We start from the raw sequence: 18,765 nt of genomic DNA, 5'->3' as shown, positions 1-18,765 counted from the left end.
GGATCAGTGTACAGGCTACAGCATGCTTCTGCACACAGTTGTTTAACAACAAGAATAATTCTTTGTCCGTAGTTTCATGTAAATTTTCCCATTTCCAATGTAGACTCGAGACTGGTTTGTCTTTAATATCAAAGCTGTAATTACAGCATGTTTTCTTATCCAACACTAAGATTAGGCAAAATTCGTTTCAGAAGGTTTTTGTTTAATGCAGCAAACTGATAGCTTTAGAACACCTGTACCTTTTGGCGGGGGAATTGTGTTGATAAAGCTTACAAAAGCAGGGAAGAAACGGATTAGATAACAAATCAGTCCAGCATTTGATTGGTCTTGGTATCAGGGACTTACAGTATGGACTCAATTTAGTCTGGAGCCTTAAGTAGGTCAGGCCTAGTTTAGTCAGCCTGCAGATGATCTGCGGATGAACTCGAGCTGAAAGGAATTTTGAAGAACTCCTCCTGATAGGCGTGGGCCTAAAAGGGCTGGCCTAGTAAGGCTTCAGCTTACAGTGCCAGTGTAGGTTCTGAAGTTTGTGTGTGTGTTCTGTACAAAACATGCTTGGGAAAAAATCAAACCGGTCCTCAAATTTTACCATATATGAAAAGATTGATTTGTTGAAACTTGTACGGCCTTACATTAAAGTGCTGGAGGTTCATAAGAATAACCAGGCTGTGATAGTTGAGAAGAATCGTTGCTGGGAAAGCATAGCTCACCAATACAATGCTATTGGAGTGGGTCGTCCATCTCGCAGTGCACAAGCTTTGCGAACATTATATAAACGGATTAAAGAAAGTGCCAAACAAGAGCTAGCCAGGAGAGAACAGCTGCATCCAGAATATAAAGGAAACGTCTCTGAGCCAACCAGAAGAATTCTAGAAATGATACCACACATATTACAACCGTTTTTGAAGGTGGTAGATGGTGACGACTTACAAAGGTAAGATTCTCCAATTTTATAGAGTATAATATGACATTAAAATAACTCCCTTTTCATATTTCTGCTGCTTCTTCAGCCCACCAACCCTACTGGGGCATAAGCCACCGCCAGCAGCTCACCGGAGTCCTCTGTCCTGGGCCAGTCCTTCAGTCTTTCAAGGTGCAGCCCATCGAAGACCCTTCCTCTCCCAGGGACGGGGTCTTTGGAGCTTCCGTTGGGGTTTCTGTAGCTCTGGGTTTTTACGGGGTGGGGTTGCTAGCCTCATGCCCAACCCTCCTCCTTTCACGGCCGGGCTTGGGACCGTCCATGGTGGCTGTTTCATTCATGTGTCTGAAACTGGGAAAACTGGATCATGCATGGGGAAATCTTATGACAATAGCAGAAATTTTGTTGAGATGACCAACATGAGGAAGTAATTCTAAATTTGGAGATTTTTAGTTTGGTTGGTGGTGTTCTTGCCTATCAGATGGATGAATTTGACATTCTGGGATGACCACTGCAAAGACCATGAGACCATACTGTAGACATAGGAACAGATTTAGGTCTGACAGGGGACATTTTGAGAGGACACTTCCCATAAGACCAAAAGACATCGGAGCAGAATTAGGCTATTTGGCCCATTGAATCTCTGCCATTCCATCATGGCTGATTTATTATCTCTCCTAGCCCCATTCTCCTGCCTTCTCTCTCTGTAACCTTTGACGTCCTGACTAATCAAGAACCCATCACCCTCCATGTTAAATGTCCAATGCTCTGCTGTCTGTGGAAATGAATTCCACAGATTCATCATCCCCTGACTAAACAAATTTCTCCTCACCTCTGTTCTAAATGGATGTCCCTGTATTCTGAGACTGTGCCTTCTGGTCCTAGACTCTCCCACTATAAGAAACATGCTCTCCACATCCACTCTATTTAGGCCTTTGAATATTTGATATGTTTCAATGAGACGCCTCTCCCCGCCCCCCATTCCTCTAAACTCCAGTGAGTACAGGCTTAGAGCCATTAAATGCTCGTACGTTAACTCTTCAATTCCCAGAATCATTCTTGTGAGCCTTCTCTGGACCCTCTTTGGTGTCAGTGCATCTTTTGTTAGAAAAGGGGCACAATATGCTCTCAATACTCCATGTGTGGCCTGACCATTGCCTTATAAAAACCTCAGCATTACATCCTTGCTGTTGTATTTTAGTCCTCTCAAAGTGATGCTAACATCGCATTTGCCTTCCTTACCACTGATAATAAATTTACTTTTAACACGCTGTAGCTGCACCATTTTACTTGTGTATTCATATTTATTTAATGTAATCAATTTATTTGATTTCTGTCAACCATCCTTACCTCACCAAAAGCCAACCTCCATGGATGTAGTGCTGCAAATGTGCTGTATCTAATCTGAACGAAACATTTCCAGAGGCTACTCATTTATCTGCAAAAACAAAGTCCACATTTTTACCGCTGTAATTTAAAACTAAAGATTAAGAAAGTTTAACAAGACACAGGTCAGGTCAGGTCAGGGCAGAGCAATATGGAGAGCAAACTGTTGCCCATACGACAGGCTCTCCCTCTCTGTGCAGCTGAAGAATCCAAAGGAACGGCAGATGCCAATACAGTTTGGCATCAGCGGTGTTGCAGGAGTTACCAGTCAACATTGAACTCAACGCAAGACTGCCGTAGGAAATCCAGCTCCATGTTTTGCCTTGGCGTTTACTCCTGAAGCTTCTCCCTTGAGTAGGTATAGCCACAAGGCAGCAGAGGTTTGAGATCAGTTTTCTTTTTCCTGGATGAGCTGCCAACCACTGCTGACGAGCCCCATCTGCCCGTAGTGACTGGTTTTAAGGCACCAGTGACCTGCCTTTGCTCCTTCTCCTGTCAGCAGAAATAATTCTGCCGGGTTTAGTAACTAAGCCACACGTGAAGGCAAGGAGCTGGACTTGGTTATCAGAAGCTATTTGAGATGCATGCTATTGGAAGCATTTAGGAGCATTTAATAGCTAGTGGGAGCTCATCCCTCACTACCAGCACTCCCTCCGCCCCCGCCCCCCCCCCCACCCCAGCTATGACAACCTTAAGGAGCCTGTAAAATTAAAGAATTGTTATTTTGAAAATTATAAACTGTGGCCAATTACTCCTCCGTTGTCCATTGTTTTAATCTCACAGGTCTCTGCTGTCTATGCTGTTTTTCAACTCTCTATCTTCCAGGCTCCATTCATACTTCACAGATTCCCCCGTTTCCTGTGTTCCTCTTCAACTAATTTCATTGTAATTTTAAATAAATATTTTCTGATACTCTTTTCTATGTAAGAGTATAATTTCTCCACATTATACATTGTTTTCTGTCCATTTGTTTTTTTAAGATTAGCTTTGTCATATGCATATCAAAACATTGTGAAATCATGTAATTTGCATTAACTCAAATCAGATTATGTAGTCTCCATCCTCATTATTATTTTACTCTTTGTCAAATGAAACCTGATTTTATTTTCTAACCTTTTTAATCAGCTCTTTGTCAAACGTACTTTGAACATCTAATTGTGTCAATGCTTCTGTGTTTATGTGGAATCTCATTATGTTATTGGAGGGCTATGGTCTAGGTGCAGGTGTTTGAGACGAGGCAGATTAATAGTTCAGCTCAGACTAGATGGCCTGAAGGGCCTATTTCTGTGCTGCAATGTTCTCTGACTCTTTTTTTTCCCCTAATCATTTACACTGTTTGTTACCCTCTCTAGGTAACGAATAGATTTGTTGATTGCTGTTTACCTTATCATAAATCCACATTAGTGATTCAATAGTTAAATTGCTGGATTAATAATCCAGAGTCTGGGATTACCTATCAATAGAGTTCAAATGCCACTCAGTTCAAGATTCCCAATCTGTCCAACCACCTATAAAACACATGGCATGTTATGTTTTCCACCAATCACCTCCCAGCTTCTCACTTCATTCCAGCTCCCCCCCCCCCCACCACCACTACCCACCTACCTTCTCCCTCACCTGGTCTCACCGAGTTTTTACTCCTTCCTGTTTTCCCCTGCACCCCATTCCCCCCCCCCACTTTCCTATTCTGGCTCCTTTCCCCTTCCTTTCTAGTTCTGATGAAGGGACTATGCCCGAAACGTTGACTGTTTATTTCCCTCCATGTGTGTCGTCTGGTCTGCTGAGTTCCTCCAGTATTTTGTGTGTAGCTCAAGATTTCCAGCGACTGCAGAATATTTTATGTCACGAGTAACAGAATATTTACTGTTTTCCCGAGATAGTGCAATTCCAACAACTCCCAAGAATTCTGATACCACTACTCAGCCCAAAACAGCCCTGCTGACTAACCACCCCTCACCCCCACCAAACCAAAATACCCATTCCCTCCAACACCAGTGCACACTGGGTGAACCTCAGATACAAAACAAAATGATCTGCACCTTTTCACCCATGATCACAATATGATACAATTCACCCTGCAGTTTGACTATAACATATAGGAGCAGAATGAGGCCATTCAGCCCATCGAGTCTGCTCCGGCATTCCATAATGACTGATCCTGGATCCTTCTCAGCCCCATACACCTGCTTTCTCACCATATCCTTTTTTGCCCTGACCAATCAGGAAACGATCAACTTCTGCCTTAACTATACCCACGGACATGGCCTCCACTGCAGTCTGTGGCAGAGCATTCCCAATTCATCACTCTGGCTAAAAAAAAAACCCTCTTTACCTTTGTTCTAAAAGTTTTGAGGCTGTGCCCTCTAGCTCTGGATACCCCCACCATAGGAAATATCCTCTCCACATCCACCCTATCTAGTCCTTTCAGCATTTGGTCAGTTTCAATGAGATCGCCCTGCATTCTTCTAAATTCCAGTGAGTACAGGCCCAAAGCTGCCACACGCTCCTCGTGTGTTAATCCCTTCAGACCCGAATCATCCACATGAACCTCCTCTTGACTCCCTCGAATGACAATACATCCTTTCTGAGATATTGAGCTCAAAACTGTTGACAATACTCCAAGTGCGGCCTGACTAGTGTCTTATAAAGGCTCGGCATTATCTCCTTGCTTTTATATTCTATTCTCCCTTGAAATAAATGCCAACATTGCATTTGCCTTCTTTACCACAGACTCAACCTGTAACTTAATCTTCTGGGAGTCTGGCACGAGGTCTCCTAATTCCCTCTGTACTTTTTGATGTTTGAACCTTCTCCTCATTTTGACAGTATGCACTATTGTTCATTTTACCAAAATGCATTGTCATACATTTTCCAACACTGTATTCCATCTGCCACTTTTTTGCTCATTCTTCCAATTTATCTGTCTTGCTGTAATCACATTGCTTCCTCAACACTACCTACCCCTCCACCTATCTTCGTATCATCTGCAAACTTTGCCACAAAGCTATCAATTCCATTATCCAAATCATTGACAAACAATGATTCATGTACATTATACATGTCCATTTCATGAACATCTGCTCTTACCCCATCCTCCCACCACCCTACCTGTGATAGAGTTTTTCTTGTCCTTACCTACCACCCCACCAGCCTCTGCGTCCAGCGCATAATTCTCCGGAGCTTCCGCCATCTCCAATGGGATCCCACCACCAAGGACATCTTCCACCCCGCCCCCCCGCCTCCAACTTTCTGCTTTCCGCAGGGATCGCTCCCTTGTCCATTCGTCCCTCCCCACTGATCTCCCACCTGGCATTTACCCTTGCAAGTGGAACAAGTGCTACACCTGCCCCTACACCACCTCCCTGACTACCATTCAGGGCCCTAAACAGTCCTTCCAGGTAACACAACACTTCACCTGTGAGTCTGTTGGGGTCATATACTGTGTTCAGTGCTCCCAGTGTGGCCTCCTGTATATTGGTGAGACAAGATGTAGATTGGGAGACCGCTTTGCCGAGCATCTACGCTCTGTTTGCCAGAACAAGCAGGATCTCCCAGCGGCCACCTATTTTAATTCCACTTCCCATTCCCATTCCAATATGTCCATCCATGGCCTCCTCCACTGTCGTAATGAGGCCACACTTAGATTGGAGGAAAAACAACTTGTATTCCGTTTGAGCAACCCACATCAAAGTCGCTGGTGAATGCAGCAGGCCAGGCAGTGTTGCTTGAATTTCCAGCATCTGCAGAATTCCTGTTGTTTGTATTCCGTTTGAGTAGCCTCCAACCTGATTTTTGAGTGTATTTGTTGACATACCAAATCTCTTCTAACTCTTATATAGCCGCTGTATTGCCTTCTTTATAACTGCATCGATATGTTGGGACCAGGTTAGGTCCTTGGAGATCTTGACACCCAGGAACTTGAAACTGTTCACTCTCTCCACTTCTGATCCTTCTATGAGGATTGATATGTGTTCCTTTGTCTTACCCTTCCTGAAGTCCGCTATAGCTCTTTCGTCTTACTGACGTTGAGTGCCATGTTGTTGCTGCGACACCACTTCACTAGTTGGCATATCTCACTCCTGTACGCCCTCTTGTCACCATCTGAAATTCTACTGACAATGTTTGTATTGTCAGCAAATTTATAGATGGTATTTGAGCCATGCCTATCCACACAGCCATGGGTATATAGAAAGCAGAGCAGAGGGCTAAGCACACACCCCTGAGTTGCACCAGTGTTGATCGTCAGCAAAGAAGATATGTTATCACCAATCCGCACAGATTGTGGTCTTCCGGTTAGGAAGTCAAGGACCCAATTGCAGAGGGAGGTACAGAGGCCCAGGTTCTGCAACTTCTCAATCAGCATTGTGGGAATGATGGTATTAAATGCTGAGCTGTAGTCGATGAACAGCATCTTGACATAGGTGTTTGTGTTCTCCAGGTGGTCTAAAGCTGTGTGAAGAGCCATTGAGATAGCATCTGCCGTTGACCTATTGTGGTGATAGGCAAGTTGCAGTTGGTTCAGGTCCTTGCTGAGGCAGGAGTTCTGTCTAGTCATGACCACCCTCTCAAAGCATTTCATCACTGTAAATGTGAGTGCTACTGGGCGATAATCATTAAGTCGGCTCACATTATTCTTCCTAGGCACTGGTATAATTGTTATCTTTTTGAAGCAAGTGGGAACTTCTGCCCATAGCAGTGAGAAGTTGAAAATGTCCTTAAATATTCCCATCAGTTGGATGGCACAGGTTTTCAGATATTCCATTGGGACCTTCTGCCTTGCTAGGGTTCACTCTCTTTAAAGACTGCCTAACTGTAAAGACAGCCATGGCCTTCTGTCTCTTACCAATCAACATCCCAGCTCTTTACTTCAGCCCTCCACCTCCAGGTTTCACCTATCACTTGGTGTTTATCTCTCCCCTCCCCTCATCTTTTAGATCTGTGGTTTTCCATAGATGCTGCCTGGTCTGCTGAGTTCTACCAGCATTTTGAATGTGAGAAGCAGCAGTCCCAATACTGACGAACACCACTGGCAGCCAACCAGAAAAGGCCCCTTCATTCCCACTCGCTGTCTCCTTCCTGTCAGCCACTTCGCTATCCATGCCAGTACCTTTCCTGTAATGCCAAAGGATTTTATCTTGTTAAGCAGCCTCATGTGCGGCACCTTATCAAATGCCTTCTGAAAATCCAGATAAATGACATCCACTGCCTCTCCTTTGTCCACCCTGTTTGTTACTTCCTCGAAGAACTCCAACAGATTTATCAAGCAAGATTTCCCTTGGCAGAAACCATGCTGACTTTGACTTATTTTATAATTAGTCTCCAAATCCCCTGAAACCTCATTCTTAATAATAGACTCCAACGCTTTCCCAAACACTGAGGCTAGGCTAACTGACCTATAATTTCCTTTCTTTTACCGTTCTCCCTCTAAAAAGTGGACTGACATTTACAGTCTTTTAGTCCCTCTGGGATCATGCCAATATCAAGTGATTTTTGAGAGATCATGAACAATGCATTTGTTATCTCTTCAGCAACTTCTGTCAGGACTCTGGGGTGTATTCCATCTGGTCCAGGTGACTTATCCACCCTAAGACCTTTCAGTTTGCCTAGCACTCTTGCATTCTCCCCATATCCCTTCATGTCCTGACCAATCAAGAATCTGTTCCCTCCTTAAAGAATCTCTTCCTTAAATATACATAAACACTTGGCCTCTACAGCTGTCAGTGACAAATAATTCCACAGATTCACCACTCCCTAGCTAAAGGAATTTCTCTTCATCTCAGTTCTAAAAGTTTGAGAGTGAGAAGCTAAAATCGGGTGGATTGGTGTTCCATTGGAGTGAAGGAAACTGCAGAGGCATGAGTGAGGAGTTGGCTAACATTGTCTGGAAGGGGAAAATAACAAGGATGATGGTAGAGTAGCAACGGTTGGAGTTTCTGGGAAATCAGAATCAGGTTTATATCACTGGCATATGTCATGAAATTTGTTGTTTAGCTGCAGCAGTACAGTGCAATACAAAAAGTCATAAATTACAAGAAATAATATTAAGAACTGTATATAATTAAGTAGTACAAAAAGAAAAAAATACTGAGGTAGTGTACATGGGTTCATTGTCCATTCAGAAATCTGATGGGTGAGGGGGAAGAAGTTGTTCCTAAAAATACTTGAGTGTGTGTCTTCGGGCTCCTGAACCACCTCTTTAATAGTAGCAATGAGAAGGCTTGTTTGGGTGATGGGGTCCTTGATGATAGATGCTGCCCTTTTGAGGCATCACCTTTTGAAGATGGCCTCATTGGTGGGGAGGCTTGTGCCCATGATGGAGCTGGCTGAACTTAGAACTTTCTGCAGCTTTTTCTGATCCTTTACAGTGGCCCCTCCAGATCAGATGGTGATGCATTCAATTTGAATGCTCTTTGCAGTATATCTGTAGAAATTTGTGAGAGAACAGGTAGGTCTGACAGACTACCTCTATCACCAAGAAGATTAAAGGCAACGGGCACAAGGAAACATTTCCATCTGCAGGTCGCTCTCCAAGTAGTGGACCATCCTGATATGGAAATGTACCTCCATTTCCTTCATTGTGGCTGTGTCTAAATCCTACCCAACAGCACAGCAGGAGACTGGAGTACTCGACTAGTGAGGTGTTATGGGCAGAACTGAGAAACAAGAAAGGTATGACCATGTTAATGGGGCTACAATTAAAGGCCACCCAATAATCCTAGGGATTTAGAGAAACAAATTTGTAAAGAGATCACAGGCTGTTGTAAGAAACAAAAGGTTGTTATAGAGCTTTCCATATTTTGACTGGGAATCCCATATTGTAAAAGGACGAGATGAGATGGAGTTTGTCAAATGCGCTCAGGAAAGTTTCCTTCATCAGTAGGTAGAAATCCCAATGAAAGAGTGTGTGATACTTGATCTGCTATTAGGGGAAAGAGATAGGACAGGTGACAGAAGTTTGTGTAGGGGAACACTTTGCATTCAGTGACCACAACGCCTTTAGTTTCAAAGTAAATTTGCAAAAAGATAGGTCCAGTCCACGGGTTGAGATTCTAAATTGGAGTAAGGCCAATTTTGATGATATCAGAAATGATCCAGCAAGTGTGGATTGGGTCAGGCTGTTTTCTGGCAAAGGTGTACTTGGAAAGTGGGAGGTGTTCAAAATCAAAATTTTGAGATTATGTGCCTGTCAGAATAAAAAGTAAAGGTAGCACACGTAGGGAACCTTGTTTTTCAAGAGATATTGAGACCCTGGTTAAGAGAACAAAGGAGGTGCATAGCAGATCAAATAGGAACAAATGAGGTGCTTATGGAGTACAAGAAATGCAAGAGAACAAGAAAGAAATCAGGGAAGCTAAAAGGAGCAATGAAGTTACTCTAGCAGACAAGGTGAAGGAGAATCCTAAGGGATCCTACAGGTATGTTAAGAGCAAATAGATTGCAAGGGACAAAATTGGTCCTCTGGAAGACCAGAATGGTAATCCATGTGTGGAGCCAAAACAAATGGGAGAGATCTTAAATGAATGCTTTGCACCTGTATTTGTTCAGGAGACGGTGACATAGAGTCTATAGAAGTGAGACAAAGCAGCATCAACTTCATGGATCCTGTACAGATTACAGAGGAGGAGGTGTTTGCTATCCTGCGGCAAATCAGGGTGGGTAACTCTCCAGGGCTTGACAAAGTGTTCCCTTGGACTCTAAGGGAAGCAAATGCAGAAATTGCTGGGTCCCTAGCAGAGATATTTAAAACATCCTTAGTGACAGTGGAGGTACCAGATGATTGGAGGATAGCCAATGCTATTCTGCTGTTTTAAAAAAGGCTCTAAACAGAAACCAGGAAATTATAGGCCAGTGTGTCTGACATCAGTTGTGGGAAAGTTATTGGAAGGTATTCTAAGGGACTGGATATATAGATATTTGGATAGACATGGACTGATTGGCTTCATGCTTGGTAGATCATATCTAACCACTCTTTTAGAGATTTTTAGAGGAAGTTACCAGGAAAGTGGATGAAGGCAAAGCAGTGGATATTGTCCACATGGTCTTTGGTAAGGCATCTGGGAAACTGAAAGATCTGGACCAGATGGTGTACACCCCAGAGTTCTGAAAGAGGTGGCTGAAGGTATTGTTGGAGGCATTAGTAATAATCTTTCAAGAATTGTTAGATTCTGGAATGGTTCCAGAAGTCTGGAAAATTGCAAATATCACTCCACTCTTCAAGAAAGGAGAGAGGCCGAAGAAAGGAAACTATAGGCCAGTTAGTCTGACCCCAGTGGTCGGGAATATGTTAGAGTTGATTACTAATGATGAGATCTCAGGGTACTTGGAAGCCCATGATAAAATAGGCCGTAGTCAGCATGGTTCCCTCAAGGGAAAATCTTGCCTGACAAATCTGTTGGAATTCTTTGAGAAAATAACAAGCAGAAAGGAGAATTGTTAATGTTGTATACTTGGATTTTCAGAAGGCCTTTGACAAGGTGCCCCAGATGAGGCTGCTTAACAAGCTACGAGCCCATGTATTGCAGGATAGATTCTTCCAGCATGGATAAAGTAATGGCTGATTGGCAGGAGGCAAAGAATGGCAATAAAGGGAGCCTTTTCTGGCTAGCTGACAGCAATTAGTGGTGTTTCACTGTTATATGTCAATAACTTTGTTGCAAAGTTTGCAGGTGAAATGAAGATAGGTGAAGGGGCAGGTAGTTCTGAGGAAGTAGAGAAGCTACAGAAGGACTGAGACAGATTAGGAGAATGGACAAAGAAGTGGCAGATAGAATACAGTGTCAGGAAGTGTATGGTCATGCACTTTGGTAGAAGAAATGAAAGGGTTTAACTGTTTTCTAAATGGGGAGAAAATACAAAAACCTGAGTTGCAAAGGGACTTGGGAGTCCTTGTGCAAGATTTCCTGAAGGTTAATTTTCAGGTTGAGATTGGTGAAGAAGGCAAATGCGATGTTAGCATTCATTTCAAGAGGACTAGAATATGGAAAGCGGAGGTGCAACGAGATCTGGGTGTCATTGTACGCCAGTCATTGAAAGTGGGCATGCAGGTACAGCAGGCGGTGAAAAAGGCGAATGGTATGCTGGCATTCATAGCAAGAGGATTCGAGTACAGGAGCAGGGAGGTACTACTGCAGTTGTACAAGGCCTTGGTGAGACTACACCTGGAGTATTGTGTGTAGTTTTGGTCCCCTAATCTGAGGAAAGACATCCTTGCCATAGAGGGAATACAAAGAAGTTCACCAGATTGATTCCTGGGATGGCAGGACTTTCATATGATGAAAGACTGGATCGACTAGGCTTGTACTCGTTGGAAATTAGAAGATTGATGGGGGATCTTATTGAAACGTATAAAATCCTAAAGGGATTGGACAGGCTAGATGCAGGAAGATTGTTCCCGATGTTGGGGAAGTCCAGAACGAGGGGTCACAGTTTGAGGATAAAGGGGACGCCTTTTAGGACCGAGATTAGGAAAAACTTCTTCACACAGAGAGTGGTGAATCTGTGGAATTCTCTGCCACAGGAAACAGTTGAGGCCAGTTCATTGGCTATATTTAAGAGGGAGTTGGATATGGCCCTTGCGACTAAAGGAATCAGGGGGTATGGAGGGAAGGCTAATACAGGGTTCTGAGTTGGATGATCAGCCATGATCATACTGAATGGCGGTACAGGCTCGAAGGGCCGAATGGCCTACTCCTGCACCTATTTTCTATGTTTCTAGAAGCAAGGATGTAAAGTTGAAATTTTATAAAGCACTGGTGACACCTCTAAGTTTGTGAGCAGGTTTGGGCTCCTTTCTTAGAAAGGATGTGCTGAAACTGGAGAGGGTTTAAAGGAGATTCACGAAAATGATTCCAGGATTGAATGGCTAGTCATGAAGAGCATTTGATGGCTCTGGGCCTGTATTCACTGGAATTCAGCAGAATGGGGGGTGACTGAATTGAACCCTATCAAATAGTGAAAGGCCTTGATGGACTGGATGTGGAGAGGATGTTTTGTATGGTGGGAGAGTCTAAAACCAGAGGATACTGCCTCAGAATAGAGGGGTGTCCATTTAGAACAGAGATGAGGAGGAATTTCTTTAGCCAGAGAGTGGTGAATCTGTGGAATTCATTGCCACAGGTAGCTGTGGAGGCCAAGTCTTTATGTATATTTAAGGCAGATGTTGATAGATTCTTGATAGATCACGACATGAAGGGATATGTGGGTGAAGGCAGGATATTGGGGCTGAGAGGAAAATGAATCAGCCATGATGAAATTATGGAGTAGACTTGACGACCAAATAACCTAGTTCTGCTCCTATATCTGATGGTCTTATTTGACATCGTCCTGCATGGGAGGCTAGTCAAGGATTCAATCGCTTGGCGTTCAGGATGAGGTCGTAGACATTAGCTTTGAGGGAGAAGCCAGAGAGTGGTAGTAGATGGTTGTCTCTCAGTTGGAGGCCTGTGACTAACGGAGTGCCGCAGGGATCCTCTGTTGTTTGTCATCTATATCATTGATCTGGATCATTATGTAGTTAACTGAATCAGCAAATTTGCAGATGACACCAAAATTGGCGAGTGTACTGGACAGTGAGGGAGACTATCATAGCTTACAGAGGGGTCTGCATCAGCTGGAAAAATGGGAGGTGGAATTTGTACTTCAGTAGGATCAGCCAGTTCTTGCACAGTGAACAGTAGAGCACTGACGAGTGTGGTAGAACAAAGGGATCTGGGAGTGCAGGTCTATAATTCATTGAAAGTGGCATCACATGTAGATAGGGTTGTAAAGAAACATTTTGGCACATTGGTCTCCAGAACGAGGGGTCACAGTTTGAGGATAAAGGGGAAGCCTTTTAGGACCGAGATTAGGAAAAACTTCTTCACACAGAGATTGGTGAATCTGTGGAATTCTCTGCCACAGGAAACAGTTGAGGCCAGTTCATTGGCTATATTTAAGAGGGAGTTAGATATGGCCCTTGTGGCTAAAGGGATCAGGGGGTATGGAGGGAAGGCTGGTACAGGGTTCTGAGTTGGATGATCAGCCAGGATCATACTGAATGGCGGTGCAGGCTCGAAGGGCCGAACTCCTGCACCTATTTTCTGTGTTTCTATAATTCAATATACTGAGTGTAGAAGATGGGGTGTCATGCTGAAGTTGTATAAGGCATTGGTGAGGTCTAATTTGGAGTATTGTGTGCAGTTTTGGTTACCTACCTACAGGAAAGATGTAAGCAAGGTTGAAAGAGCACAGAGAAAATTTACAAGGATGATGCTGGGTCTGGAGGACCTGAGTTATAAGGAAAGATTGAATAGGTTAGGATTGTATTCTTTAGAAGATTGAGAGGAGATTTGATAGAGGTATACAAAATTATGAGAGGTATAGATAGGGTAAGTGCAGACTTTTTCCACCTGAGGTTGGGTGGGACTACAGCTGGAGGTCATGGGTTAAGAGTGAAAGGTGAAAAGTTGAAGGGGACCACGAGGGGAAACTTCTTCACTCAGAGGGTTCTGAGAATGTAAGATATGCTGCCTGCATAAGTGGTGCATGCAAGCTCAATTTCAACATTTAAAAGAAGTTTGGATAGGTACATGGATAATAAGGATTTAGAGGGCTATGCTCCCAGTGGTGGATGGGATTAGGCAGTTTAAATAGTTTCAGCACGGAATAGATGGGCCAAAGGGCTGGTTTCTTTGCTGTACTTCTATCTTTTATGACTTTATCTTCACCAGAAGGACTGCATCAGCATTTGTTATTTTGTTGTTAGCTACTTCAAAATATTTGGTGTTTTAAAAAATGGCAAACTACCATTTAACTGAGTAACAAATTATGCATTTAAATGAAATTCAGAACAAATTAGAACACTATCAATACTACTACGATACAATAGAACTGTGTATTAGTTACTAATCGTTATTGACAGAGGAATTCATCCAGTGTACGCTACCGTGTTCTTTTTGATCGACTGTAAATGAACAAAATCAGCGTAGACACCTAGAGCAGATAATAGATTGCCTTCATTGCCTTCCTGCATGAAGTCAAAATAATAAACACAATGTTCACAAATCGCTGCTTTTTGAGTCTGTGTCCGTCAGCCCAAATCGATAACCTAACAGATGCACGTGCAACTGACACTATTTTAAAAACTGTTTGCTCTGTAGTGTGTAATTCATATTACTATTTAACTATTTATGGTTTTATTACTATTTATTTATTTATGGTGCAACTGTAATGAAAACCAATTTCCCCCGGGATCAATAAAGTATGACTATAATGGCCACACAAGTGCACACGACTGACGCTGGTTAGAATCTGCTTGGTAACAGTCTCCTGTCCCAATTAAGAGCATGGTGTCCCAAATAAACTAAGGGAATCTCGGTAATTTGCTTGATTGGTTTTTGTTCTTTCAGGGTTGTCCCAAATAAGTGGCTGTCCCGTTCAATCGATGACCCTATTAACTGGAATCCACGGTATTTTAATGGTTTCCTCCAATCCATTGCATCAGTTTTATCTATATGTATCTGTTCTTTAGGCTTGGTGGAAATTCTGCATCTGAACAAGGTTCTTGTGTGGAACAACCTGCCAGCTTGCATCCTCAGTCTGGAACCTCTGGTCATCCATCTCACTCCTGCTCTGATTGGATTACGCCAGAGTCAGAAGCGGAACCTGAACCTGAGGAAAAGCCTCCTCCAGTATTAACTCTTCCATCACAACCAAGTGAGAGTGCTGAGCAGCAGAAGAGGAAGGAGACTCCGGAGGCCACAAATGGCTCTGCTACACCGTTTTCCTCCTGCGAGGAACAGGTATCCCTAACGCCATCCCCTCGACCCGCAAGAAGAGAAGATTTTTTGGTCAGGCATCAACGCCGTCACCAAGGTTCTTCACATCCCGTGACCGGACATGAGGATGGAGAACTACAGTGGATGTCAGCAGAGGAACATGAGATAATTATGGAAAATCAGAGGAAGTTTGGACTATACCTTGATGAAAAAAGAGAAAGCCTTAAGAGAAAACAAGCATTAGAGGAAGACTTGTTAAGGGCAAAAATCAGGGTGGAAGAATTAAAGGCAGAAAGATTGCAACAAGGATTGCCTGTTTCCCAAGATAAATGATGTTGTGAATACGTACAGTATTTCCCTCAGCCAATGTGGGTTTTCATAAATAACTTCTTTACTAAATTTTAGATGAACTAAAGTTCAATTTAATTATCGTTCAACCTTACATGAATACAGCCAAACGAAACAGCATTCCTCTGGGGCCAACGTGCAAGATACAGTACCAGCAGCATATAGCACATATAGTTATGATAGCAGAAAACATTCAGTCACGCAAAAAAAATGTATAGCCCAAGTCTTTGAGTGGTGTGGCCTGTAGATTAATGGTGTAGAGGATGTTATCCTTGTCCAGCCTGTCTTTCCACTGAGCAAACACTGGAGACCAGCACTAAGCATATACCAACAGGAGGGTCCAGCTGCCAATCCAGTATGGATGCCAGCGTGCTCACAGAGGCTCCTGCTCTCTCCCACACTATCTTGGCGGCTGTAACAGGCGACACCATGGTGTGAGGGCCTGGTCCACTCAACAACCGAGGCGACGCAAGTTTTGGTCTTGCTATTGAGCCAGTGAACCAGACTTGCAGTATTGTACATTAATAAACTAATTAATAACTTAATTGTCTGATAATGGAACCTATTTAAAATTAGATTTTTTTAAAAATTAAAGTCAATGCAAAGCAGAATGTATGACTGATGCTCTATAAACTTCCTTGCATGTTCATCCCTCCAAAATCGATCCAAAATGCACTAAAGTGATTTACCTAGGAAATAACTGAAGTTAAACAGGTCCTACCAAAGAAGCAAGAACTAACGTATTTGTCAGCTCCCCTTCAAGCCAGTGCAGTACTTGGTCTAAATCCTGCAACTCCCTCCTCAGCAGTAGTATAGGAATACTATCATTGCCAATAATAAAATAATTAAGGTAACTAGGCCCAGGACACATGCGTTCTTAGGACTCAATCATACTTTAGTTACTTGTGCACAAGGAGAACCCATGACCTCTGTCTCCCACACTGTTGTGAAGCCAGGACAGAAAACTGATACTTTTATACAGAACTGGCTCATGAGTAATGGATATTGATCATTTGGTAAATTGTATATGTTTGAACTCCCTACTTGCAAGATCAATCACCTTTCACAACAGAGGTGTTAAAAGTCAATAGAAGCTACAATTTGGAAACCGATGCTACTTTAAGTTAGTATTTTTAAGTCCCTTGGTTGATGGGTGTGTTTCACATCCTTCCATTATTCCTATCATGTCTGTCTCCGGCACCCTCTATTGTTTAGGGTCTCAGTCGTCTGTCACAGTCACCCCCATCTAACTCGTCTGTAATAAACAGAGGTGCCTTCGGTGGTCTCGCTTCAAAGATCTCTCTTATCTGGGTTTGACTACACACCACCGTAGTCATCCTCGCCTGAACATTGTTTTCAATCCTTGCCTTACCACAGGTCCCACAATACCTTCCCCATGAGAACTGCAGCATTTCAAATAGGCAGTTCAAAAACATCTCAAGGGCAATTGGGAGGAGTAATAGATACTAGCCTTGCCAGATGTATATAAAAAATGTTTGTAAAAATAAGTTGTGTATTTGCTATCTTGAGACAAATTAGAGTGGATAAATATCCCCAGGGCCTGACAAGGTGTTCCGTCAGACCCCAAGGGAGGCAAGTGCAGAAATTGTCAGGGCCCTAGCAGAGATATTTAAATCATCCTTAGCAACAGGAGAGGTACCAGAGGAATGGAGGAAAGCCAATGTTGTTCCACTGTTTAAGAAAGGCTCTAAATATAAACCAGAAAATTATAGACCGGTAAACCTGACATCAGTAGTGGGAAAGTTATTGGAGGGTATTCTAAGGGACCAGATATATAAGTATTTGGAGAGACAGGGACTGATTTGGGTTAATCAATATTTTGTGTGTGGTTGGTTGTGTCTAACCAATCTTAGAGAGTTTTTTTGAAGAAGTTGCTAGGAAAGTTGATGAAGGCAAGGCAGTGGATGTTGTCTACATGGACTTTAGTAAGGCTGTTGTCCAGGTCCCACATGAGGGGTTGGTCAAGGAGGTTCAGTTGCTCAGTATTCAGGGTGAGATAGTAAATTGGATTAGATATTGCCTTTCTAGGAGACGCCAGGGAGTGGTAGTAGATATTGCCTTTCTAGGAGACGCCAGGGAGTGGTAGTAGAGGGTTGCCTCTCTGACTGGAGGCCTGTGACTAGTGGTGTACCACAGAGATCAGTGCTGGATCCTTTGTTGTTTGTCATCTATACCAATGATCTGCATGATAATGTGGTAAACTGGATGACCAAATTTGTGTATGACACCAAGCTTGAAGAAGTAGTGGACAGTGAGGAAGCCCATCATGGCTTGCATCTGGATCACCTGGGAAAATGGGCTGAAAAATGGCAGATGGAATTTAATGCAGACAAGTGCAATGTGTTGCACTTCTGTATGATGAACCAGGGTAAGTCTTTTGCAGTGACAAGAAGGGAACAGTGAATGGAGTGCAGTAGAACAAAGGGATCTGGGAACACAGATTGATGAGCTCGATGAACTTTGCATCATTCAGGAGGCAGAGGCAGTAATAGAGCGGTGTTTCAGGGAGACGGTCACCCCTAAAAGTCAGGAGACATGTAACTGGGTGACTGTCAGGAGAGGGAAGGGGAATAGACAGAACGAGCAGAGCACCCCTGTGGCCATTCCCATCAACAATAAGTATACTGTTTTGGATACTGTTGGTGGGGACGGCCTACCAGGCACAAGTTGCAGTGGTTGCGTCTCTGGCACTGAGACTGGACCCTCAGCTCAGAAAGGAAGGAGGGAAAAGAGGAGAGCAGTAGTGATAGGGGATTCGATAGTTAGGGGGACAAATAAGAAGTTCTGTGGGAGAGATCGAGAATCCCGGATGGTCTGTGTCTCCCTGGTGCCAGGGTCCGCGATATCTCGGATCAAGTTCTCGGTATTCTCAGGAGAGAGGGTGAGCAGCCAGATGCTGTGGTCCACGTGGGGACCAATGACATAGATAGGAGTAGGGATGAGGTCCTGAAGAAGGAATATAGGGAGTTAGGAAAGAAGTTAAAAAGCAGGACCTCAAGGGTGGTAATCTCGGGATGCTGCCTGTGCCATGAGACAGAGAGGGTAGGAACAGGAATTTATGGCAGATGAATGCATGGCTGAAGATTTGGTGCAGGTGGCAAGGGTTCAAATTTCTGGATCATTGGGATCTCTTCTGGGGAAGGTCTGACCCATACAAAAAGGACGGGCTGCACCTGAACTGGAAAGGGACCAATATCCTGGTGGACAGGTTTGGTAGAGTTGTTGGGGAGGTTTTAAACTAGTTTGGCAGGGGGTTGGGAATCAGAATGTGAGTGCAGAGATTAGGGTAGAAGGACAAGGGCATGATGCTATGTGTTCTGAGTTGGTGAGGAAGGA

At 43.5% G+C, this 18,765-nt stretch overlaps 2 protein-coding genes across 4 annotated transcripts in view; both read left to right on the top strand.

Annotated features, from left to right (window-relative positions):
- The window catches only part of rad54b (RAD54 homolog B), a 217,756-nt gene that overhangs the window by 32,826 nt on the left and 166,165 nt on the right, over window positions 1-18,765 (top strand). The window lies entirely within an intron of this gene.
- LOC134343728 (fibrinogen silencer-binding protein) lies at window positions 552-15,757 on the top strand. Its single transcript, XM_063042481.1, has 2 exons — window positions 552-934; window positions 14,814-15,757. The coding sequence occupies exons 1-2, from the start codon at window positions 552-554 to the stop codon at window positions 15,391-15,393; spliced, it is 963 nt and encodes a 320-aa protein (XP_062898551.1). The 3' UTR covers window positions 15,394-15,757.

This window comes from Mobula hypostoma, chromosome 1 (genome assembly GCF_963921235.1).
Source record: "Mobula hypostoma chromosome 1, sMobHyp1.1, whole genome shotgun sequence".
Lineage (NCBI taxonomy): Eukaryota > Metazoa > Chordata > Chondrichthyes > Myliobatiformes > Myliobatidae > Mobula > Mobula hypostoma.
Note: the sequence above shows the minus strand (reverse complement) of the source record. Positions and strands in the feature narration are given on the sequence as shown.